Genomic DNA, 25,706 nt, shown 5'->3' on the forward strand with positions numbered 1-25,706 from the left:
ATCATTCCGTAAAAATCTCCACCCTTCACCCACCAGGCGCCGTCACTGTGATTCGAACCCGGGACCCTCAGATTGACAGTCCAACGCTTTAACCACTTGGCTATTGCGCCCGTCATGAAAAAAGAACATACAGTTCACAGATTTGTGACGAAACTCGCCCCTCTCACAGAACTATCAGTCGAAGCATGAAACGCTCAAAGTCAAACCCACAAAAAGCTATAGTGTCAGGCACTGCATTGCTGTGATGCACACAGTGGAACCCTAGGAAAAGAAAACCTGCAGGGCCCACATGCACAAACGTGAATAAACAATCAGCAATTCAATATAAGGAGAAAAACAACAACAAAAAAAACACAACCACACACAAAAAAAACACATACACACAGGAAACAGTGGAAATATCTGGTAACTCAATCCACAGTGATCCAACATTTATGCACAAGTTTTCATTTTAAATGCTGCAATTACTGGCTAACAGACTGCACATGTAGGAGAGAGATACAGCCCTTGACTTCATCACGCACCTATGAGGAAGGAAAGGCAGTAACGTGGAGTGATGGCCTTGAGGTAACGCGCCCGCCTAGGAAGCAAGAGAATCTCAGCATGCTGGTTCGAATCACAGCTCAGCTGGCGATATTTTCTCCCCCTCCACTAGACCTTGAGTGGTGGTCTGGGTGCTAGTCATTCGGATGAGATGATAAACTGAGGTCCCGTGTGCAGCATGCACTTAGTGCATGTAAAAGAACCCACGATGACAAGAGGGTTGTTCCTGGCAAAATTCTGAAGAAAAATCCACTTCGATAGGAAAAATAAATAAAACTGCAGGCAGGGAAAAAAAAAGAAGAAAAAAAAAGGGTGGCGCTGTAGTAAAGCAACGCGCTCTCCCTGGGGAGAGCAGCCTGAATTTCACACAGAGAAATCTGTTGTGATAAAAAGAAATATAAATAATGCCACCTTAACTTTATCATGTAGACCTACCACACAAAGGTTTCTGTTGTTTTCGTTTTGGCAGAAATGTACACAACGTGTTTTATACCCCAGACACCCCAGAAAACGGAGTATGGCTGCCTACATGGTGGGGGTAAAAATGGTCATACACGTAAAAGCCCACTCCTGTACATACCAGTAAACGTGGGAGTTGCAGCCCATGAACGAAGGAGAGGAGAAATCCTAGATGATAATAAAGATTACAAAGAAAATAACAACAACAACACCAGCAATAATAATAACAATGATCAGCATGATAATAATAATAATAATAATAACAATGATGATAATGATATAATTTCAACAATGATAATATGTCAACACATGAACACTCACGCAGGCACATGTGCGACATTGACATCCATACACCTGCAGTATCATCATCATCATCATCATCATCATCCGCATCATTATTACTTTTATTATTCGTATCATTATTATCACTGTACAAATGATGCAGAAACTTATTCTAAAACAAATCAAGCATGCTGTCAAGATTTCCTGAGACAAGTATGCAAAAAAAAAAAAAAGAAAAAAAAAAAAGATGACACAGGCCAATCTCAATTTTTAGCTAGCACTGCACACACACAAAACACACACACACACACACACACAACATCTTCCACATTCCACAGACCACACAGCACAACCATTCACCCAGTACAGTCTGTGAGCATTACAGAGAGTGTCAACATTGTTGTTGTCAACATAACAGTAACAACGTTACAGTGTCAACAATGTAGTGTCAACGTTACACTGCCAACATCGTAACGTCAACATTACGGTGTCAATATTGTAGCATCAACGTCAATGGTGCAGTGTCATCGCTACAGTGTCAACATTGGTGCCTGGACAAAACGAGTCGGGGGGCCTGCTGAGCGACCAGCCAGCGTTTAGGTACAAGGGATGTGTGACGATGCCCCATCACATCCGGAACACGCCGAAGCGCGTCTCCTGCCGCGGGGCGTTGAGGGCGGCGCTCAGACTCAGGCCCAGGATGGTGCGGGTGTCTGCCGGGTCGATCACCCCGTCGTCCCATAGCCTGCCACACGGTCAGCACTGATGCGTCTTCAAAACTGTGTTATCTATCTTTGACTAAGAGACTTAGTGCTTTCATACCTGTGAAACTGCACGTTTGGTGCATATCTGTTATGCATGTGTGGGTGTATGTGTGTCTTCATGTTTTACAATTTATTTGCCTATTTATCATCATTGTTGTCTTATCTATTTATTTATTATTATTATTATTATTTTATTATTATTATCATTACTACTACCTTTTTTTTATATCATAATTATTATTTATTTATTTATTTATGTAAGCTTATCTATTATTTATTCACCTTTTTTTTCCCCCCCCCAAGGCCTGACTAAGCGCGTTGGGTTACGCTGCTGGTCAGGCATCTGCTTGGCAGATGTGGTGTAGCGTATATGGATTTGTCCGAACATCCACATAACTGAAATGTGTGGAAAGAACTTTTTCTCTACTATGGAGCCAAATTCAGTGTTAACAAACAAAAAACTTCCAGACAAAATGAATTTGTTCCAGTTCACCACACACACACACACGCACATACACAGACATAAACAAACACACACACACATACATCATCATACGCACACATACCTATCCTTACACACACACAAACCTTCACACTCAAACACACACATCCTCACAGAAACCCTCTCTCTCTCACACACACACACACACATACATACACACCCACACAAACATACATACACCCATCCTCACACACACAAACACAAACCCTTACACCCTGCCCTCCCCGACACACACACACACACAAACTCTCACCATCCCCCTGCCCACCACCGACATACACACACACACACACACACACCCTCCTCAGCCCCCCACTCCCACTCCCCACACACACACACTCTCACCTTGCACTGGAGAAGTATGGGTGTCCCTCCTGTTCGTACTTGGTCATCACCGGGGTTTTCAGTGCCGTTTCCTCCTCCTCTGTCCACTGCACACCCACCCACCCACAGCTATATTACTGTGTTGTGCTGTGTTATGTTGTGCTCTGCTGTGCTGTGCTGTGCTGCCTTGTGTTTTGTGTGCTGTGTTGTGCTGTGTTACCTAGTGTTTTGAGTGCTGTGTTGCCTAGTGTTTTGTGTGCTGTGTTGTGCTGTGTTACCTAGTGTTTTGTGTGCTGTGTTGTGCTGTGTTGCCTAGTGTTTTGTGTGCTGTGTTGTACTCTGCTGCCTTGTGTGCTGTGTTGTGCTGTGTTGCCTAGTGTTTTGTGTGTTGTGTTGTGCTGTGTTGCCTAGTGTTTTGTGTGCTGTGTTGTGCTGTGTTGTACTCTGCTGCCTTGTGTGCTGTGTTGTGCTGTGTTGCCTAGTGTTTTGTGTGCTGTGTTGCCTAGTGTTTTGTGTGCTGTGTTGTGCTGTGTTGTACTCTGCTGCCTTGTGTGCTGTGTTGTGCTGTGTTGCCTAGTGTTTTGTGTGCTGTGTTGTGCTGTGTTGCCTAGTGTTTTGTGTGCTGTGTTGTGCTGTGTTGTACTCTGCTGCCTTGTGTGCTGTGTTGCCTAGTGTTTTGTGTGCTGTGTTGTACTCTGTTGCACTGTGTTTTATGTGCTGTGTTTTATGTGCTGTGTTGTGTGTGCTGTGTTGTGTGTGCCGTGTTGTATGTGTTGTACTCTGTTGCCTTGTGTAGTGTGTGCTGTGTTGTACGTGTCTTACTCTGTTGCCTTGTGTTTTGTGTGCTGTGTTGTGTGTGCTGTGTTTTACTCTGTTGCCTTGTGTTTTATTTGCTGTGTTGTGTGTGCTGTGTTTTACTCTGTTGCCTTGTGTTTTATTTGCTGTGTTGTGTGTGCTGTGTTTTACTCTGCTGCCTTGTGTTATATGTGCTGTGTTGTGTGTGCTGTGTTTTACTCTGTTGCCTTGTGTTTTGTGTGCTGTGTTGTGTGTGCTGTGTTGTACTCTGTTGCCTTGTGTTTTATTTGCTGTGTTGTGTGTGCTGTGTTTTACTCTGTTGCCTTGTGTTTTGTGTGCTGTGTTGTGTGTGCTGTGTTTTACTCTGTTGCCTTGTGTTTTATGTGCTGTGTTGTGTGTGCTGTGTTTTACTCTGTTGCCTTGTGTTTTGTGTGCTGTGTTGTGTGTGCTGTGTTTTACTCTGTTGCCTTGTGTTTTGTGTGCTGTGTTGTGTGTGCTGTGTTGTACTCTGTTGCCTTGTGTTTTGTGTGCTGTGTTGTGTGTGCTGTGTTGTACTCTGTTGCCTTGTGTTTTGTGTGCTGTGTTGTGTGTGCTGTGTTTTACTCTGTTGCTTTGTGTTTTATGTGCTGTGTTGTGTGTGCTGTGTTTTACTCTGTTGCCTTGTGTTTTGTGTGCTGTGTTGTGTGTGCTGTGTTTTACTCTGTTGCCTTGTGTTTTGTGTGCTGTGTTGTGTGTGCTGTGTTTTACTCTGTTGCCTTGTGTTTTATTTGCTGTGTTGTGTGTGCTGTGTTTTACTCTGTTGCCTTGTGTTTTATTTGCTGTGTTGTGTGTGCTGTGTTTTACTCTGCTGCCTTGTGTTATATGTGCTGTGTTGTGTGTGCTGTGTTTTACTCTGTTGCCTTGTGTTTTGTGTGCTGTGTTGTGTGTGCTGTGTTGTACTCTGTTGCCTTGTGTTTTATTTGCTGTGTTGTGTGTGCTGTGTTTTACTCTGTTGCCTTGTGTTTTGTGTGCTGTGTTGTGTGTGCTGTGTTTTACTCTGTTGCCTTGTGTTTTATGTGCTGTGTTGTGTGTGCTGTGTTTTACTCTGTTGCCTTGTGTTTTGTGTGCTGTGTTGTGTGTGCTGTGTTTTACTCTGTTGCCTTGTGTTTTGTGTGCTGTGTTGTGTGTGCTGTGTTGTACTCTGTTGCCTTGTGTTTTATTTGCTGTGTTGTGTGTGCTGTGTTTTACTCTGCTGCCTTGTGTTATATGTGCTGTGTTGTGTGTGCTGTGTTTTACTCTGTTGCCTTGTGTTTTGTGTGCTGTGTTGTGTGTGCTGTGTTGTACTCTGTTGCCTTGTGTTTTATTTGCTGTGTTGTGTGTGCTGTGTTTTACTCTGTTGCCTTGTGTTTTGTGTGCTGTGTTGTGTGTGCTGTGTTTTACTCTGTTGCCTTGTGTTTTATGTGCTGTGTTGTGTGTGCTGTGTTTTACTCTGTTGCCTTGTGTTTTGTGTGCTGTGTTGTGTGTGCTGTGTTTTACTCTGTTGCCTTGTGTTTTGTGTGCTGTGTTGTGTGTGCTGTGTTGTACTCTGTTGCCTTGTGTTTTGTGTGCTGTGTTGTGTGTGCTGTGTTGTACTCTGTTGCCTTGTGTTTTGTGTGCTGTGTTGTGTGTGCTGTGTTTTACTCTGTTGCCTTGTGTTTTGTGTGCTGTGTTGTGTGTGCTGTGTTTTACTCTGTTGCCTTGTGTTTTGTGTGCTGTGTTGTGTGTGCTGTGTTTTACTCTGTTGCCTTGTGTTTTGTGTGCTGTGTTGTGTGTGCTGTGTTTTACTCTGTTGCCTTGTGTTTTATGTGCTGTGTTGTGTGTGCTGTGTTGTACTCTGTTGCTTTGTGTTTTATGTGCTGTGTTGTGTGTGCTGTGTTGTACTCTGTTGCCTTGTGTTTTGTGTGCTGTGTTGTGTATGCTGTGTTGTACTCTGTTGCTTTGTGTTTTATGTGCTGTGTTGTGTCTGCTGTGTTGTACTCTGTTGTTTAGGCTACTATCAGACACGATTGAAACTATTTTTGCCCCACCATGTAGGCAGCCACGCTCCATTTTCAGGGCAGGAGAGTGGAAGGTAGGGGGCAGGGAGGGGTTAGTTAGTACTACCATCTTCTTCTTCTTCTGCGTTCGTGGGCTGCAACTCCCACGTTCACTCGTATGTACACGAGTGGGCCTTTATGTGTATGACCGTTTTTACCCCGCCATGTAGGCAGCCATACTCCGTTTTCGGGGGTGTGCATGCTGGGTAGGTTCTTGTTTCCATAACCCACCGAACGCTGACATGGATTACAGGATCTTTAACGTGCGTATTTGATCTTCTGCTTGCATATACACACGAAGGGGGTTCAGGCACTAAGCAGGTCTGCACATGTGTTGACGTGGGAGATCGTAAAAATCTCCACCCTTTACCCACCAGGCGCCGTCACCATGGTTCGAACCCGGGACCCTCAGATTGACAGTCCAACCACTTTAACCACTCGGCTACTGCGCCCGTCAGTGCTACCATCAAGACGAGACTCACCTCCTTGCCTTCCCTGGCTCGCTGGTCCCGCTGCACCTGGGCCAGAACGTTGGCGGCCTGCTCCCCGCCCATCACCGAGATGCGGGAGTTGGGCCACATGTACAGGAACCGCGGCCTGCACACACAGCAAGGTTTAGAGGTGTCTTCTTCTTCTTCTTCTGCGTTCACTCGTATGCACACGAGTGGGCTTTTACGTGTATGACCGTTTTTACCCCGCCATGTAGGCAGCCATACTCCGTTTTCAGGGGTGTGCATGCTGGGTATGTTCTTGTTTCCATAACCCACCGAACGCTGACATGGATTACAGGATCTTTAAGTTGCGTATTTGATCTTCTGCTTGCATATACACACGAAGGGGGTTCAGGCACTTGCAGGTCTGCACATATGTTGACCTGGGAGATCGTAAAAATCTCCACCCTTTACCCACCAGGCGCCGTCACCGTGATTCGAACCCGGGACCCTCAGATTGACAGTCCAACGCTTTAACCACTCGGCTGTTGCGCCCGTCTGTTTAGAGGTGTCAACTCACTCAGCCCTGCCACCCCAGCAATGTTCCCACCCACACAGCAAGGTTTACAGGTGTTAACTCACTCAGCCCTGCCACACCAGCAATGTTCCTACCCACACACAGCAAGGTTTACAGGTGTTAACTCACTCAGCCCTGCCACCCCATCAATGTTCCTACCCACACACAGCAAGGTTTACAGGTGTTAACTCACTCAGCCCTGCCACACCAGCAATGTTCCCACCCACACAGCAAGGTTTACAGGTGTTAACTCACTCAGCCCTGCCACACCAGCAATGTTCCCACCCACACAGCAAGGTTTACAGGTGTTAACTCACTCAGCCCTGCCACCCCAGCAATGTTCCTACCCACACAGCAAAGCTCACAGGTATAACTCCCTCCGGACGAAGCGCCCCTAATCAAGGCCCTACCATTTAGGCCCAACACTCGGCTTATATCACAGATTGACATAAGTTTACATTTGGGCCAACAGCAAAGTGAGAGCTGTATTATCAATGGTTTCTCCAGTCAATGGGAAACCATTTACAGCTTAGTCTTTTGTGAAGGACTATGACTCTCAAACCAGGAAGCAAAATTGCACTGGCTCTTAGTTCTGCAGCCTTGTGGGCTAGTTGGCCTTTGGGAACCATTTTCCAATGCCAACTGTCCTGAAACCCTGTTGGCCGAGAGAGTGGGGATGTAACTTGGGCAAGACACTCTCCACTATAATCAAATTCTAGCCCAAATAGTCGGAACAGCAGTTGCCTCCTCTGCTGTTCTGATGGTCATAGTCGGACACGACTGACTATTATATACCGTTTAATGAGGATTACAGATAGTGGCGAACACCATACAAAAAAAAATGCACTACCATAAAAAATTGCACAAATGAAATCGCAAACAATAGCTAACACCATAAAAATTGCACTTCTGGGGGCTGCTAACAGTGGCCAACACCATAAAAATTGCTTCAATGATGACTGCAAATAGTGGCACACACCATAAAAATTACACCAATGAGGACTGTAAATAGAGGTTAACGCCATAAAAAACCCCAGCACTGATCAAGACTGCAAATAGCGGCTAATACCATAAAAACCAGCACTAAGGATTGCAAACAGTGGCAAACACCATAAAAACAAAACCACCCAGCATTAATGAGGACTGCAACAGTGGCTAACACCATAAAAAAAAGAGGCTCTAATGAGGATTGCAAATCATGGCTAACACCATAAAGACGGCATCAATGAGGATTTCAAATCGTGGCTAACACCATAAAGACGGCATCAATGAGGATTTCAAATCGTGGCTAACACCATAAAGACGGCATCAATGAGGATTGCAAATAGTGGTTAACACCATAAAGACAGCATCAATGAGGATTGCAAATAGTGGTTAACACCATAAAGACGGCATCAATGAGGATTGCAAATCGTGGTCAACACCATAAAGACGGCATCAATGAGGATTGCAAATCGTGGCTAACACCATAAAGACGGCATCAATGAGGATTGCAAATAGTGGGTAACACCATAAAGACGGCATCAGTGAAGATTGTAAACAGTGGCTAACACCATAAGAGCTGCACCTATGAGGACTGCAAACAGTGGCTATCACCCTGAAAGCTGCACCAATGAGAACCGCTTAGAGTGGCTGACACCATAAAAAATGCACCAATGATTGTTGCACCATAGAAATTTTTTTTGTGTGTGCACAAATGAGGATTGCAAACTGTGGCTAACGACATAAAAAAAATGCACAAATGAGATAGCAAATACTGGCTAACATGATAAAAATTGCAGTTGTGGGGATTGCAAACAGTGGCTAACACCACGAAAACTGCACCAATGAGTATTGAAAACAGTGGCTAACACCATGAAAATAGCATTGATGATTGCAAATAGTAGCTAATGCCATAAAAAAACAAGAAAGACAAGGCCTTCAAGACTCACTTGTGATACACTTAAAAAAAAAAATCCAAGCTTTTTATGTGTTGAGTATAATTTCAAAATGTAATGTTTAAGACGAGAAAGATCAGTTTAAAGCAAATTAAGTCCCCTAGCATTAATTACAGAGTAATTTCCCCTTTTTACTATTTGCACCAAAATGTTTGCAAAATAAATAAAACTTCCATGCTGAGCAAAAGAAGTTCCTGTTTGAACAAAAAATGATCATAATGACTGCTCTTGTTGTTGGGTCAGAATATCAGATCAAAGTGCCAAGTTTAGAGAATACAAAAAATATAAATAGAACAGTAAATGCAGTTTGCATACAATTACACTTCATTTTTTATTATTTTGTGCCCATCCCAGAGGTGCAATATTGTTTTAAACAAGATGACTGGAAAGAACTGAATTTTTCCTATTTTTATGCCTAATTTGGTGTCAACTGACAAAGTATTTGCAGAGAAAATGTCAATGTTTACCACGGACACACAGACACACACACAGACAACCGAACACCGGGTTAAAAGGTGCGTTTGATTGGCTAAGAGCGGGCCAGACTAAGAGGGGCGTCTTTTCACTGTTAGCCGCGCGAAATTTGGCCAAACAGAGCAAACCATAGGCCTAGTTTGCATCAGTTTGACATGGTACAGTATATGACACCAAAACATAGACTCACTTTGTTTACACAAGTGAGTCAAAAATTACACCAATGAGTACTGCAAATAATGGGTAACACCCATGACAAAAAAACACACAAAAAAACATGATTTACGCCTTATTTCCCTTAAGGAGGATCACAACTGTAAACTGCACTCACCCGTAAGCACGACCACACATGCCGTAGTTCCCAGCCCCGTAGGAGCCGCCGATGATGAGGGTCAGTTTGGGGACCTTGGCACAGGCCACCGCCGTCACCATCTTGGCTCCGTGCTTGGCGATACCCCCCGCCTCTGCCTCCCGCCCCACCATGAAACCTGGGGGACACATTTCTTTTACATGTTTTTGTTTGTTCTGTGTGTGTTAGAGTGTGTTAGTGTGTGTGTGTGTGTGTGTTTGTGTGTGTGCGTGCGTGCGTGTGTGTGCATGTGTGTGCGTGTGCATGTGTGCGTGCATGCTTGCGTATGTGTGCGTGTGTGTGTGTGCGTGTGTAATTTTGTTTTCATGTTTTTGTCTGTTTAGTGTGTGTGTGTGTGTGTGTGTGTGTGTGTAATTTTGTTTTTGTGTGTGTGTGTGTGTGTGTGTGTAACATTTTGTTTTCATGTTTGTGTCTGTTTAGTGTTTTTTTGTGTGTTTGTGTGTGTGTGTTGGCTGGGGGTGAGGGTGCGGATGTGGGTGTGAGCATGCGTGTGTGGGAGCATATACACCTGTACATGTGTGTTAAATGTGTGCATGCATTCCTCAAAGAGGATGGTGGCAAGAACGGTTAACTCACTCTAAACGATGGAAGGCTAGAGCATTCCTGATGTAAAGTAGCGTTCCGGACCACGGAACGCTATAGTGGTTTTGACAATCAAAAATTTGTCCACATTTTCCTCATGGGGTAGCATAAAAATCGCAGCTACACTGGGCACTGCAAACATATCAAGGGCCGAATGGAAAGTTTCTTCATGAGGTTTCCGTGACTATACACTCACTGGCCAGCCGTTGACCTTGGTACCCCACATGACAAGCTAATCTGCATATGTACTGAAAATAACATCGCAGGCGATAAAAGTGGAAATTTTTGGAGCAAACTAGATCACGACAGCGGCTTTTTACTGTTGCTGAAGTGATTGAAATGCTTCAAACTGAAGATTTCGACATCAACAAGGATGATGAAGACGCTGAATGAAGTATTTGCAGTGATGAAAGCTACCAGCAAGAAGGTACTGACAGTGACTCAGCTTCTGAGGGCTGTGAAGAGAGGGAGGGGGTGGGCGGGTGTACACACGAAGTTAGAAGAGGGGTCAGTGGGTCAAGTACAGGGAGTTTCATTCAGTTACTTTGTGCTTTGTATTTTTTGTGATTTTTTTTTCCTAACCCTAACACATGGGTCATCCGCAGGGGGAAAGCAAGGGAGAAAACTATTTGTTCGGAGTGAGTTAAACAGACATCATCAGAACTCATCCAGCTCACTTGCACACACACGCGCGCACACACACACACACACACACACACACACACACACACACATATGCACACAAACACACACATGCAAACACCCACACACACACACACATACAGACATGCATGTATACACACACACACACACACACACACACACACACACTCACACCACACACACACACATGTACACAGCATGGATAGGATGCAGATTTGAACTGGGATGGACAAATATCAGTTCTCAAAATGCTTATGTAGATGGGTCTTCAGAGAAGATTTGAAAGAGACCGTATAACAGGTGGAATGATTAATGTCACAAGAACTGAGTCAGTAACAATTTGTCAGTCACAAACTAAATATGCACCATTTTTCAACCCCTCCCTCTTCCAGTTTTTTTTTTGGGGGGACCAGCACCTAGCTTCTTTTCACTTTGTGTGATATTAGACATGTCTTGTGGATGTGTGTGTACGGGAAGGGGAGGAGGGATCGCGGTAGAAGGGGGGGGGGGGGGATATTCAGACTAACAGAGAAAGGATAAACTAGAACAATGGAGTCGACATTCCATGAATATCAATCTACAACACTGATAAAACTAAACACAGCAACAACAACAACAAGAACAAGAAAAAGCAATAACATGGAACTGACATGAGTTTCAGTGTCAGTTTCTCAAGGGGGCGGGGCGTCACTGCATTCAGACACATCCCTATACGCCACACCACATCTGCTAGGCAGATGCCTGACCAGCAGCATAACCCAGCGCGCTAGACAGGCCATGAGTTTCAGTTTCAGTTTCACTTTCTCAAGGAGGCGTCACTGCGTTCGGACAAATCCATACACGCTACACCACATCTGTTGAGCAGATGCCTGACCAGCAGCATAACCCAACGCGCTTAGTCAGGCCTTGAGTGCATGCTTACATATTTGTGTACCTATGAAAGTGGATTTCATTTTATGTAATTTCGCCAGAGGACAACACTCTCGTTGCCATGGGTTCTTTTTCAGTGCGCCAAGTGCGTGCTGCACACGGGACCTCGGTTTATCGTCTCATCCGAAAGACTAGACGCTCAGTTTGATTTTCCAGTCAAACTTAGGAGAAAGGGCGAGAGCGGGATTCGAACCCACACCCTCACGGACTCTCTGTATTGGCAGCTGAGCGTCTTAACCATTCTGCCACCTTCCTCCTAGGCCATGAGTGCATGCATGTATATTCATGTACCTATCACAGTGGATATCTCGGGACAGAATTTTGCCAGAGGGCAACATTTGTGTTGCCACGGGTTCTTTTTCATTGCTCAGAATGCATGCTGCACAGGGGACCTCTGCCTCTGTTCCATCATCTCATTAGAATGACCAGACACTCAGTTTGTTTTCCAGTCGATCCTGGGAGAAAGAGCGAGGCTAGGAATCCAGCCCATGCCGTCATGTGACTCTGTATTGGCAGATAAGCGTCTTAAACAATTAAAGTTTGTGCAGTAAACTGCTTAATCTTATTCTTTCAAAACTTATATATAATTAGTGCCAGTTAGTGTGTTTTTTTGTACATGTACAGCCCTTATGAGTTCTATCTGAGAAAAAAAAAAGTGCTGAATAAAGTGTTCACCATTATTACCATTTCTCAACACTGAACGTACTGAAACCCTCTTGGCTGAGAGAGTGGGGGTATGACATGGGCAAGACCTTCTTCATTATACTCAAATTTTTGTATTTTGTATTCCTTTTTATCACAACAGATTTCTCTGTGTGAAATTCGGGCTGCTCTCCCCAGGGAGAGCGCGTCGCTACACTACAGCGCCACCCATTTTTTTGGTATTTTTTCCTGCGTGCAGTTTTATTTGTTTTTCCTGTTGACGTGGATTTTTCTACAGAATTTTGCCAGGAACAAACCTGGTGGAGGGGGAGAAAACATCGGCGGCTGAGCCGTGATTCGAACCAGCGCCCTCATATTCTCTCGCTTCCTAGGTGGACGCGTTACCTCTAGGCCATCTCTCCACTGTTACACTCAAAATTATTGCGGTGTAGATATAATTATACTTCAGTTCTTGCCTGTGATGTTCTGCAGAAAGATGAGGGGGATGCCTCTCTGGCTGCACAGCTCAATGAAGTGGGTGCCCTGCACAGCAAGCAGCACCAGCGTGATAACTCGTCAGTGAACACATCACACACAGCGTGATAACTCGTCAGTGAACAGAATCACACACAGCATGATAACTCATTAGTGAACACATTGTGAACACATCACACACAGCATGATAACTCGTCAGTGAACACATCACACACAGCATAACTCGTCAGTGAACACATCACACACAGCATGATAACTCGTCAGTGAACACATCACACACAGCATAACTCGTCAGTGAACACATCACACACAGCATGATAACTCGTCAGTGAACACATCACACACAGCATGATAACTCGTCAGTGAACACATCACACACAGCATGATAACTCATCAGTTAACACATCACACACAGCATGATAACTCGTCAGTGAACACATCACACACAGCATGATAACTCATCAGTGAACACATCACACACAGCATGATAACTCGTCAGTGAACAGAATCACACACAGCATGATAACTCGTCAGTGAACACATCACACACAGCATGATAACTCGTCAGTGAACACATCACACACAGCATGATAACTCGTCAGTGAACACATCACACACAGCATGATAACTCATCAGTGAACACATCACACACAGCATGATAACTCGTCAGTGAACAGAATCACACACAGCATGATAACTCGTCAGTGAACACATCACACACAGCATGATAACTCGTCAGTGAACACATCACACACAGCATGATAACTCGTCAGTGAACACATCACACACAGCATGATAACTCGTCAGTGAACACATCACACACAGCGTGATAACTCGTCAGTGAACAGAATCACACACAGCATGATAACTCGTCACTGAACACATCGCACACAGCATGATAACTCGTCACTGAACACATCACACACAGCATGATAACTCGTCACTGAACACATCGCACACAGCATGATAACTCGTCAGTGAACAGAATCACACACAGCATGATAACTCATTAGTGAACACATCACACACAGCATGATAACTCGTCAGTGAACACATCACACACAGCATGATAACTCGTCAGTGAACAGAATCACACACAGCATAACTCGTCAGTGAACACATCACACACAGCATGATAACTCGTCACTGAACACATCACACACAGCATGATAACTCATCAGTGAACACATCACACACAGCGTGATAACTCGTCAGTGAACAGAATCACACACAGCATGATAACTCGTCACTGAACACATCACACACAGCATGATAACTCGTCAGTGAACACATCACACACAGCATGATAACTCGTCAGTGAACACATCGCACACAGCATGATAACTCGTCACTGAACACATCACACACAGCATGATAACTCGTCACTGAACACATCGCACACAGCATGATAACTCGTCAGTGAACAGAATCACACACAGCATGATAACTCATTAGTGAACACATCACACACAGCATGATAACTCGTCAGTGAACAGAATTACACACAGCATGATAACTCGTCAGTGAACACATCACACACAGCATGATAACTCGTCAGTGAACACATCACACACAGCATGATAACTCATCAGTGAACACATCACACACAGCATGATAACTCGTCAGTGAACACATCACACACAGCATGATAACTCGTCAGTGAACACATCACACACAGCATGATAACTCATCAGTGAACACATCACACACAGCATGATAACTCGTCAGTGAACAGAATCACACACAGCATGATAACTCATCAGTGAACACATCACACACAGCATGATAACTCGTCAGTGAACACATCACACACAGCATGATAACTCGTCAGTGAACACATCACACACAGCATGATAACTCGTCAGTGAACACATCACACACAGCGTGATAACTCGTCAGTGAACAGAATCACACACAGCATGATAACTCGTCACTGAACACATCGCACACAGCATGATAACTCGTCACTGAACACATCACACACAGCATGATAACTCGTCACTGAACACATCGCACACAGCATGATAACTCGTCAGTGAACAGAATCACACACAGCATGATAACTCATTAGTGAACACATCACACACAGCATGATAACTCGTCAGTGAACACATCACACACAGCATGATAACTCGTCAGTGAACAGAATCACACACAGCATAACTCGTCAGTGAACACATCACACACAGCATGATAACTCGTCACTGAACACATCACACACAGCATGATAACTCATCAGTGAACACATCACACACAGCGTGATAACTCGTCAGTGAACAGAATCACACACAGCATGATAACTCGTCACTGAACACATCACACACAGCATGATAACTCGTCAGTGAACACATCACACACAGCATGATAACTCGTCAGTGAACACATCGCACACAGCATGATAACTCGTCACTGAACACATCACACACAGCATGATAACTCGTCACTGAACACATCGCACACAGCATGATAACTCGTCAGTGAACAGAATCACACACAGCATGATAACTCATTAGTGAACACATCACACACAGCATGATAACTCGTCAGTGAACAGAATTACACACAGCATGATAACTCGTCAGTGAACACATCACACACAGCATGATAACTCGTCAGTGAACACATCACACACAGCATGATAACTCATCAGTGAACACATCACACACAGCATGATAACTCGTCAGTGAACACATCACACACAGCATGATAACTCGTCAGTGAACACATCACACACAGCATGATAACTCATCAGTGAACACATCACACACAGCATGATAACTCGTCAGTGAACAGAATCACACACAGCATGATAACTCATCAGTGAACACATCACACACAGCATGATAACTCGTCAGTGAACACATCACACACAGCATGATAACTCGTCAGTGAACACATCACACACAGCATGATAACTCGTCAGTGAACACATCACACACAGCGTGATAACTCGTCAGTGAACAGAATCACACACAGCATGATAACTCGTCACTGAACACATCGCACACAGCATGATAACTCGTCACTGAACACATCACACACAGCATGATAACTCGTCACTGAACACATCGCACACAGCATGATAACTCGTCAGTGAACAGAATCACACACAGCATGATAACTCATTAGTGAACACATCACACACAGCATGATAACTCGTCAGTGAACACATCACACACAGCATGATAACTCGTCAGTGAACAGAATCACACACAGCATAACTCGTCAGTGAACACATCACACACAGCATGATAACTCGTCACTGAACACATCACACACAGCATGATAACTCATCAGTGAACACATCACACACAGCGTGATAACTCGTCAGTGAACAGAATCACACACAGCATGATAACTCGTCACTGAACACATCACACACAGCATGATAACTCGTCAGTGAACACATCACACACAGCATGATAACTCGTCAGTGAACACATCGCACACAGCATGATAACTCGTCACTGAACACATCACACACAGCATGATAACTCGTCACTGAACACATCGCACACAGCATGATAACTCGTCAGTGAACAGAATCACACACAGCATGATAACTCATTAGTGAACACATCACACACAGCATGATAACTCGTCAGTGAACAGAATTACACACAGCATGATAACTCGTCAGTGAACACATCACACACAGCATGATAACTCGTCAGTGAACACATCACACACAGCATGATAACTCGTCAGTGAACAGAATCACCCACAGCATAACTCGTCAGTGAACACATCACACACAGCATGATAATTCGTCAGTGAACACATCACACACAGCATGATAACTCGTCAGTGAACACATCACACACAGCATAACTTGTCAGTGAACACATCACACACAGCATAACTCATCAGTGAACACATCACACACAGCATGATAACTCGTCAGTGAACAGATTGCACACAGCATGATAACTCATCAGTGAACAATCACGTACAGTATAACTCATCAGTGAACAGATCACACACAGCATGATATCTCATCAGTGAACAGTCATGTACAGTATAACTCATCAGAGGGCGCTGGTTCGAATCACGGCTCAGCCGCCAATATTTTCTCCCCCTCCACTAGACCTTGAGTGGTGGTCTGGATGCTAGTCATTCGGATGAGACGATAAACCGAAGTCCTGTGTGCAGCATGCACTTAGCGCACGTAAAAGAACCCACGGCAACAAAAGGGTTGTTCCTGGCAAAATTCTGTAGAAAAATCCACTTCGACAGGAAAAACAAAACTGCACGCAGGAAAAAATACAAAAAAAAAAAAAAGGGTGGCGCTGTAGTGTAGCGACGCGCTCTCCCTGGGGAGAGCAGCCCGAATTTCACACAGAGAAATCTGTTGTGATAAAAAAAAAAGGAATACAAATACACACACACACAAAGAGACAAATCACACACACACACACACACCAACACAAAGTTAATGCATTCCCAACATCCATGATTTAACTCCAGGTGCAGTCACTCTCCAGCCACAAACAAATCATAACCTGTGAACACTGTCGTTGTATCAAGATGATTCTGATGGGTTATGAAAACATGAACATACTCATCATGCACAACCCAGAGAACGGAGTATGGCTGCCTATAATCATAATGGATTAACAAGAAAGGCAAGGCCTTCAAGACTCACTTGTGATAAATTAAGTCCCCTAGCATTAATTACAGAGTAATTTCCATTTTTTACTCCCTGCACCAAAACGTTTGCAAAATAAATAAAAATTCCATGCTTAGCAAAAGAAGTTCCTGTTTGAACAAAAAATTATAATAATGACTCCTCTTGTTGTTGTGTCAGAATAAGAGGTCAAAGTGCCAAGTTTAGAGAATACCAAAAATATAAATACAACAGTAAATGCAGTTTGCATATTAGGCTTCTTTTTTTAAAATTTTTTTGTGCCCATCCCAGAGGTGCAATATTGTTTTAACAAGATGACTGGAAAGAACTGAATTTTTCCTATTTTTATGCCCAATTTGGTGTCAACTGACAAAGTATTTGCAGAGAAAATGTCAATGTTAAAGTTTACCACGGACACACAGACACACGGACACACACACACACACACACAGACAACCGAACACCGGGTTAAAACATAGACTCACTTTGTTTACACAAGTGAGTCAAAAATGGACACATATGTGAAAGTCCACTCACAGATACCAGAGTACATTGGGAGTAGCAGCCCATGAACGTAGGAAGAGAAGAGAAAGAAGCTGGAGTAAAAGGCTTACTTTCATGGCCGATTCGGAGAAGAGAACGCCGTTGTTTCCGATAATCCCCACCGGGTAACCCCACAGCCGGGCAAAACCTGCACCAGAGCAGTAAAGCGATACATTATGAAACTTTATTTCAGTCTGATCATTGACATACAGGGTATAAAGTGTTACAAAATGGAACTTTAATTCAGTCTGATCATTAACATACAGGGTATAAAGTGTTACAAAACTTTCATTCAGTCTGATCATTAACATACAGGGTATAAAGTGTTACAAAACGGAACTTTAATTCAGTCTGATCATTGACATACAGGGTATAAAGTGTTACAAAACGGAACTTTAATTCAGTCTGATCATTGACATACAGGGTATAAAGTGTTACAAAACGAAACTTTAATTCAGTCTGATCATTGACATACAGGGTATAAAGTGTTACGAAACGGGACTTTAATTCAGTCTGATCATTAACATACAGGGTATAAAGTGTTACAAAACTGAACTTTAATTCAGTCTGATCATTGACATACAGGGTAAAAAGCGATACAAAAAGAAACAGTAATTCAGTCTGATCATTAACACACAGAGCATAAAGTGATACAAAAATGAAAACTTTAATTCGGTCTGATCATTGACATACAGGATTCACAAAAAGTAAAGGGCCACCATGTGGGAACTTACACAGTTTTCTTATTGGGGGTGGGGGGGGTGGGGGGGCATGACAAAATGCTGCTGATTTTCTGCTGACAGCAGAATGCAGCCATTTTAATGAGCACCCCTCATAACCAGAGATGCTTTCTTGTAAGTGCACTTCCATTTTTTAATATAAAAAAAAACAAACACACACACACAAAAACCCCCAAACACATAAACTGTATAGAAACCACTGAATGAATGTACATTAGCTGAAATATCACTTTTTCAAACAAATATCTCAAGCTGTTTACGACGCACATGTGCCTGAAATAGATGTTTGTGTATCAGTTTTGATGAGAGGCCTGCATAAGTCAAATTATCTCTTGTTTTTTTAAAAAAAACAGTTTATGAAAACAAACCTGCTTTTTAGTCTTATGAAGCAAGTCCCTAACTTTTCTTGATGTCTGTATCCTGTACACGCGAATCTGCTTTGGGAAACAACGTACAAAACTGAGGGACAGCAATGTAAAGATTAACCCACTGAGCCCCCTGCGCCTGAGCACTGCTCTCGCGGAGAAACATCTGTCTCATTTAAACAATTTTCATGTTTCTACATATGCATAAACAGCAAAGAAAGAGAACTCACTTCTACAGTATTTCCGCATGTGTCCGCACATAATTTGGAGGAAATTAGCATTATCATCCTCTGCGTTCTTTTCTACATCGGTATGCCATGGAGGCCTGCCGAGGCTGTCAACTCCCCAGTGTTGAATGGGTTAAAGCTTTCGATTTTGTAGTGCTTCACCAACATCTTTTGCTTTTCTTTTTATGTCACTGTTGTGAAAGGATTCTGCTTGGCTAAATCATCAGCTAAGAATAGAAACGACATAATGGGTGGTACATTTACTTGTCTAGCCGAGTGGTTCAAGCATTGGACTTTCAATCTGAGGGTCCCGGGTTCAAATCACGGTGACGGCGCCTGGTGGGTAAAGAGTGTAGACCTGCCAGTGCCTGAACTCCCTTTGTGTGTATACGCAAGCAGAAGATCAAATACGCACGTTAAAGATCCTGTAATCCATGTCAGCGTTCGGTGGGTTATGGAAACAAGAACATACCCAGCATGCACACCCCCGAAAGCAGAGTATGGCTGCCTACATGGCGGGTTAAAAACGGTCATACACATAAAAGCCCACTCGTGTAATTACGAGTGAACGTGGGAGTTGCAGCTCACGAATGCAGAAGAAGAAGAAGAAGGTGCAAGAAGTGTTTCTTTTGCTTTTTGTTATTGTATTTTGGCTCACAGCCTATGATCAACATTCCTCCAATCAGTGACTGCATCGGTATTTCCTTGCAAGCGGACTCAAATCGCTTCCTCAGAATTCCCCAAACAAAATTTAGATTAGGTATTTGAGAATCAGTGGTCCATTACTCATTCATGCAGAACATGAAATGATGGTGATCTGATTTGTCCATTATGTAAAGACTCACAAGAAAAAAAGATATGCTTTGTTCTTTATTGTTCGTCCACAGTATTCCTCAAACAACAGTTAGATTAGGTATTTCAGAGTCAGTGGTCCATTATCATACCTGCAGAACATGAAAACGATGGTGGTCTGTTTTGTCCGTTATGCAAAGACTCACGAGAAAATGAGATACACTTTGTTTTTTTTGTTGTCCAGCTCTTTGGAACGTCTAAGAAGAGTTTATTCAACCTAAACATTATTAACATTCAACACTGTTTAAATCAAACTTATAATGTCATCAACCTCCCCTGAATTTAAAAATTGCTTCTTCATCAGAATGTCATTTTTTATATACATTTTAAAACTATTTATTGTTCTACATAATGAATCATAGTGCAATTTATATATATGTTTACTTGACTGCCTATCTTAATGTTCACATGTAATGTAATGTGATGTTTATACAACATAATGTTCACATAATGTTCACATACCCCTTCAAAAGGGGCCTAGGCCTGTACATGAACAAACCATCTTAAATCCAAAACCAGTACACCACAGCATCAACAAACACATAACTCACTGGGAAAAGAACAGGTATTGTTAAAAGTAACGCCAAAGAACTTCAGTCATACCTGTGATTAATGTTTCCCCATACATGGCCTTGAACTCGTCAAACCGACTGCCGTCTACTATCCTCGCTATCACCTGCACACAAAAAAACCACCAACAATTTGTTCTTTTTGTTCTGCGTCTTTTTTTTGTATCTTCTGCTGCGTGTATTTGGATGTAAATATTTTCAACAATGTACAACCAGAGTTTTATTTGTTGGTTTTGCCTTGCTGCTTCCTCATGCTTGTGTCAGTGAATGATAATGGTAAAGATAATAATAATAATGATACCACTACTCATTCATTCATTTTGCCCATCGCTCCTGGTGGAGCATAGGCCATTGACGACCCCTCGCCATCGCACTCTGTTCTGGGCTGTTCTGGCCATTCCAGTCCAGTTGGTCCCTTGCTGCTTCAGCTCTGCCTCGGTATCTCGCCTCCAGCTGTTGCGAGGCCGGCCTCTCTTCCTCTTTCCCTGCGGGTTCCAGGTCAGGGCTTGGCGTGTGATGCTGGACGCTGGCTTCCTGAGGGTGTGTCTGATCCAGCCCCACTTCCTCCGCAGTATCTGCTTGGCCACTGGTTCCTGTCCCGCTTGCTCCCACAGATCTTTGTTTCGGATCTTCTCCTGCCATCGGATCTTGTAGATGCGCCTCAGACAGGTGTTGAAGAATGTCTGAATCTTCTGCTGCATCGTCTGTTGTCCGTCATGTCTCGCATCCGTAGAGCTACTACTACTACTAATAACAATCTAGTGCTTTTAAACCTCTAAGTGCTTTACAATAACATGCAAGTCAAACAGAAAACAAACAAGCACACACATACACACACACAGATAAACAAGCACACACATATGCACATGCACGCACACATAACACACATGAAAGAAACAGATGTGGGTTCGTAGAATGCACATATGGAATGGAATGCCTTAAATTGCACAGGGGATGCTTAAAAAGGAATGTTTTTAGAGTTGTTTGAAAGGATGCGAGTGAGGGACTGTGACAGACTTAAAAAAGCAGTGAATTCCAGGTTTGTACACATGAAGGACGGGTGCAATAGCTGAGTGGTTAAAGCACTGGACTTTCAATCTGAGGGTCCCGCGTTCAAATCTTGGTAACAGCGCCTGGTGGGTAAAGGGTGGACATTTTTCCAATCTCCCAGGTCAACATATGTGCAGACCTGCAAGTGCCTGGACCCCGTTTCATGTGTATACAGAAAGCAGAAGATCAAATACGGCATGTTAAGATCCTGTAATCCATGTCAGCTTTCGGTGGGTTATGGAAACAAGAACATACCCAGCATTCACACCCCTGAAAGCTGAGTATGGCTGCCTACATGGCCGGGTAAAAACAGTCATACACGTAAAAGCCAACTTGTGTACACTGTATTGTATTTCTCTTTTTGTCACAACAGATTTCTCTGTGTGAAACTCGGGCTGCTCTCCCCAGGGAGAGCGCGTCGCTACACTACAGTGCCACCCATTTTTTTGTATTTTTTCCTGCGTGCAGTTTTATTTGTTTTTCCTATCAAAGTGGATTTTTCAACAGAATTTTGCCAGGAACAACCCTTTTGTTGCCGTGGGTTCTTTTACATGCACAAAGTGCATGCTGCAAACGGGTTCTCGGTTTATCGTCTCATCCAAACGACTAGCGCACAGACCACCACTCAAGGTCTAGTCGAGGGGGAGAAAATATAGGCGGCTGAGCCGTGATTCGAACCAGCACGCTCAGATTCTCTTGCTTCCTAGGCGGACGCGTTACCTCTAGGCCATCACTACAAGAGTGAACGTGGGAGTTGCAGCCCATGAACAAAGAAGTACAGGTGAAGAACTAAAAGCTCTCCAAGAATGTTTCTCTTTTGTTGGAGTTGGAAATGTAAAAAAAAAAAAAAAAAAAAGATTCCATCACCAGCAGAAGAGTGGACAGACCTTGAAGGTACATATTCTGCATGTCAGGCTTTGCACTTTTGATCAAGTGTTTACCAGCGATCAGTTCCAGGCACGGCGCCGTGTCCTTGGGAAAGGCAGTTTACTCAGATTTTCCCCCACTACCACCCAGGTGTGAATAGGTTCCGGACTTTGGGTGGGGATGATATCTTTGCTATTGTAAACTATATCTTTGCTATTGTAAACTATCACCTAAGAGAATGATTTTGGAGAGAAAAAAAACAACAACTCAACAAACCAGGAGATATAATATAATAAAGGAAAAAAAAGAGAAAAATTGGAAAGGCATGCACACACAGTCAAACAAAATATTTCCTTAATTGCAAAGGCATGCACACACAGTCACACAAAATATTTCCTAAATTGCAAAGGCATGCACACACAGTCAAAGTATTTCCTTAATTGGAAAGGCATGCACACACAGTCAAAGTATTTCCTTAATTGCAAAGGCATGCACAAACACTCAAACAAAATATTTCCTAAATTGCAAAGGCATGCACACACAGTCAAACAAAATATTTCCTAAATTGCAAAGGCATGCACACACAGTCAAACAAAATATTTCCTAAATTGCAAAGGCATGCACACACAGTCAAACAAAATATTTCCTAAATTGCAAAGGCATGCACAAACACTCAAACAAAATATTTCCTAAATTGCAAAGGCATGCACAAACACTCAAACAAAATATTTCCTAAATTGCAAAGGCATGCACAAACAGTCAAACAAAATATTTCCTTAATTGCAAAGGTATGCACACACAGTCACACAAAATATTTCCTAAATTGCAAAGGCATGCACACAAAGTCACACAAAATATTTCCTAAATTGCAAAGGCATGCACACACAGTCACACAAAATATTTCCTAAATTGCAAAGGCATGCACACACAGTCAAACAAAATATTCCCTAAATTTGCACACACAGCCAAACAAAACATTTCCTAAATTGCAAAGGCATGCACACAGGGTCAAACAAAACATTTCCTACCTCTCTAACGTCAAATGTTTTCTTCAAGTTGTCGCCCACAATACCGTAGATCTCTTCAGCAGGATAAATAGGCTCCTCTGGGGTTTCCAGCGTCACCTGAAAACAAGCAGAACATGATCCAGCCCTCCAAATTTCTCTTTCCGAAACCTCCGATTTAAAAAAAAAAAAAAAAAAAAAAGCGACAAAAAGCCCCCCTAGAGAAACCATCATCACTCCAAACAAAGAGTAGAAAATGGTGTATTTGTATTTGTATTTCTCTTTTTTGTCACAACAGATTTCTCTGTGTGAAATTCGGGCTGCTCTCCCCAGGGAGAGCACGTCGCTACACTGAGAGCACCACCCTTTTTTTTTTAAATTTTTTTTTTTTCCTGCATGCAGTTTTATTTGTTTTTCCTATCGAAGTGGATTTTTCTACAGAATTTTGCCAGGGACAACCCTTTTGTTGCCGTGGGTTCTTTAACACGGGACCTTGGTTTATCGTCTCATCTGAATGACCAGCGTCCAGACCACCACTCAAGGTCTAGCAGAGGGGGAGAAAACACTGGCGACTGAGCCTTGATTCGAACCAGCACGCTCAGATTCTCTCGCTTCCTAGGTGGACGCGTTACCTCTAGGCCATCACTCCACGTTGAGCTGTGGCTCACAAAATTACAGCCAGTCCAAACAGCTAAAAGAAAAAAAAAAGTTTTGTTTCTTGTCTGAGTTCTTCACAAAGAATATACTGAGAACTGGAGTGCTCATGTTCAAAGCGAAATATCATTTTGTTGTACACACTAGTCGGAGAGAGACCTGAAGGAGTTGCATTTTCCACATACTTGATTTTTACATCACGCATATGGCTGTTCAGGAATGGAAGGCACCTATGTGGGCGCAATAGCCAAGTGGTTAAAGCGTTGGACTTTCAATATGAGGGTCCCGGGTTCGAATCTCATTAACAGTACTTGGTGGGTAAAGGGTGGAGATTTTTCCGATCTCCCAGGTCAACAAATGTGCAGACCTGCTAGTGCCTGAATCCCTTTCATGGTTATACACACGCAGAACATCGAATACGCACATTAAAGATCATGTAAACCATGCTGGCGTTTGGTGGGTTATGGAAACAAGAACATACCCAGCATGCACACCCCCAAAAATGGAGTATGGCTGCCTACATGGTGGGGTAAATAAACAAAACGGCCATACACGTAAAATGTTGCATGTCTGAGCATATATGTGTGCGTGACTGAAACTGGACTGAATGACACAGGAAAAGAAACGATGAGCACCCAATGGCAGCCGTCAGTTGGCTCTACCCAGGCAGGCAGCCTGTTGTGCAAATGACCCCGTGTTTGTAAAGCGCTGAGAGCTCGGTCTTCAACCGAGGATAGGCCCTATATAAGTATCCATATCATCATCAAATGCCGTATTACAACAACACTCACAAACTGCAAGAGGAGATAACTAGAAAGCAAAACATCACAACAGCACTCAGGGGTGACCACTCCCTCACCCCAGGATCTTTGACGCGGTTCAGGTTCTTTACGGCTCGTCTTGCCAGGTAGAGGGCGTGGCTGTCGTCTTTGGCGTAGTAATCTGTGACTCCTGACCGCCTGAAACACAGGGTTGGACCAGTAGGATTATCGTCAGACTCTTACATGTTTTACATATACGCATGTGGATGTCTGCATGTTTTCAAAGATTCAAAGACCTTTAATCCATTTACCCCTTTTGGGGTGTGGAGGATACAGTTACAATACAAACTCACTGAATCACAACTTCAGTCCAACTCACTCACTCACTCACTCACTCATTCCCTCGACCGCTGGGGTCGTTGGGGGGACATGAGGAAGATGTCATAGCTCGCCAGGCCGTTCTGTTGGCAGCTGTCGTGAGGAGATCTGGCATCGTCATTTTGGTCCATTCCTTGATGTTGTCGGACCAGCTCTTTCTCTGCCGCCCCCGTCTGTGCCCTCCCTCTACAGTCCCTTGCAGGATGGTTTTGGAGAGGGTGTTATGTCGTATGACGTGACCAAAC

General features: G+C 43.4%; 1 protein-coding gene across 1 annotated transcript in view; it reads right to left on the bottom strand.

Annotated features, from left to right (window-relative positions):
• Positions 1–1,615: 1,615 nt before the first annotated feature.
• LOC143291005 (methylcrotonoyl-CoA carboxylase beta chain, mitochondrial-like) overlaps positions 1,616–25,706 on the bottom strand; it is a 40,448-nt gene continuing 16,357 nt past the window's right edge. The window contains exons 9-17 of the mRNA XM_076600593.1: positions 25,182–25,281; positions 23,693–23,788; positions 20,782–20,854; positions 18,066–18,142; positions 12,806–12,872; positions 9,474–9,630; positions 6,206–6,320; positions 2,896–2,981; positions 1,616–2,029 (exon numbers count right to left, since the gene is read on the bottom strand). Of these exons, the coding sequence (XP_076456708.1) occupies positions 1,912–2,029; positions 2,896–2,981; positions 6,206–6,320; positions 9,474–9,630; positions 12,806–12,872; positions 18,066–18,142; positions 20,782–20,854; positions 23,693–23,788; positions 25,182–25,281 (889 nt within the window). The 3' untranslated portion in view covers positions 1,616–1,911. The remainder of the gene's footprint in view (positions 2,030–2,895; positions 2,982–6,205; positions 6,321–9,473; positions 9,631–12,805; positions 12,873–18,065; positions 18,143–20,781; positions 20,855–23,692; positions 23,789–25,181; positions 25,282–25,706) is intronic.

This window comes from Babylonia areolata, chromosome 16, assembly GCF_041734735.1.
Source record: "Babylonia areolata isolate BAREFJ2019XMU chromosome 16, ASM4173473v1, whole genome shotgun sequence".
Lineage (NCBI taxonomy): Eukaryota > Metazoa > Mollusca > Gastropoda > Neogastropoda > Buccinidae > Babylonia > Babylonia areolata.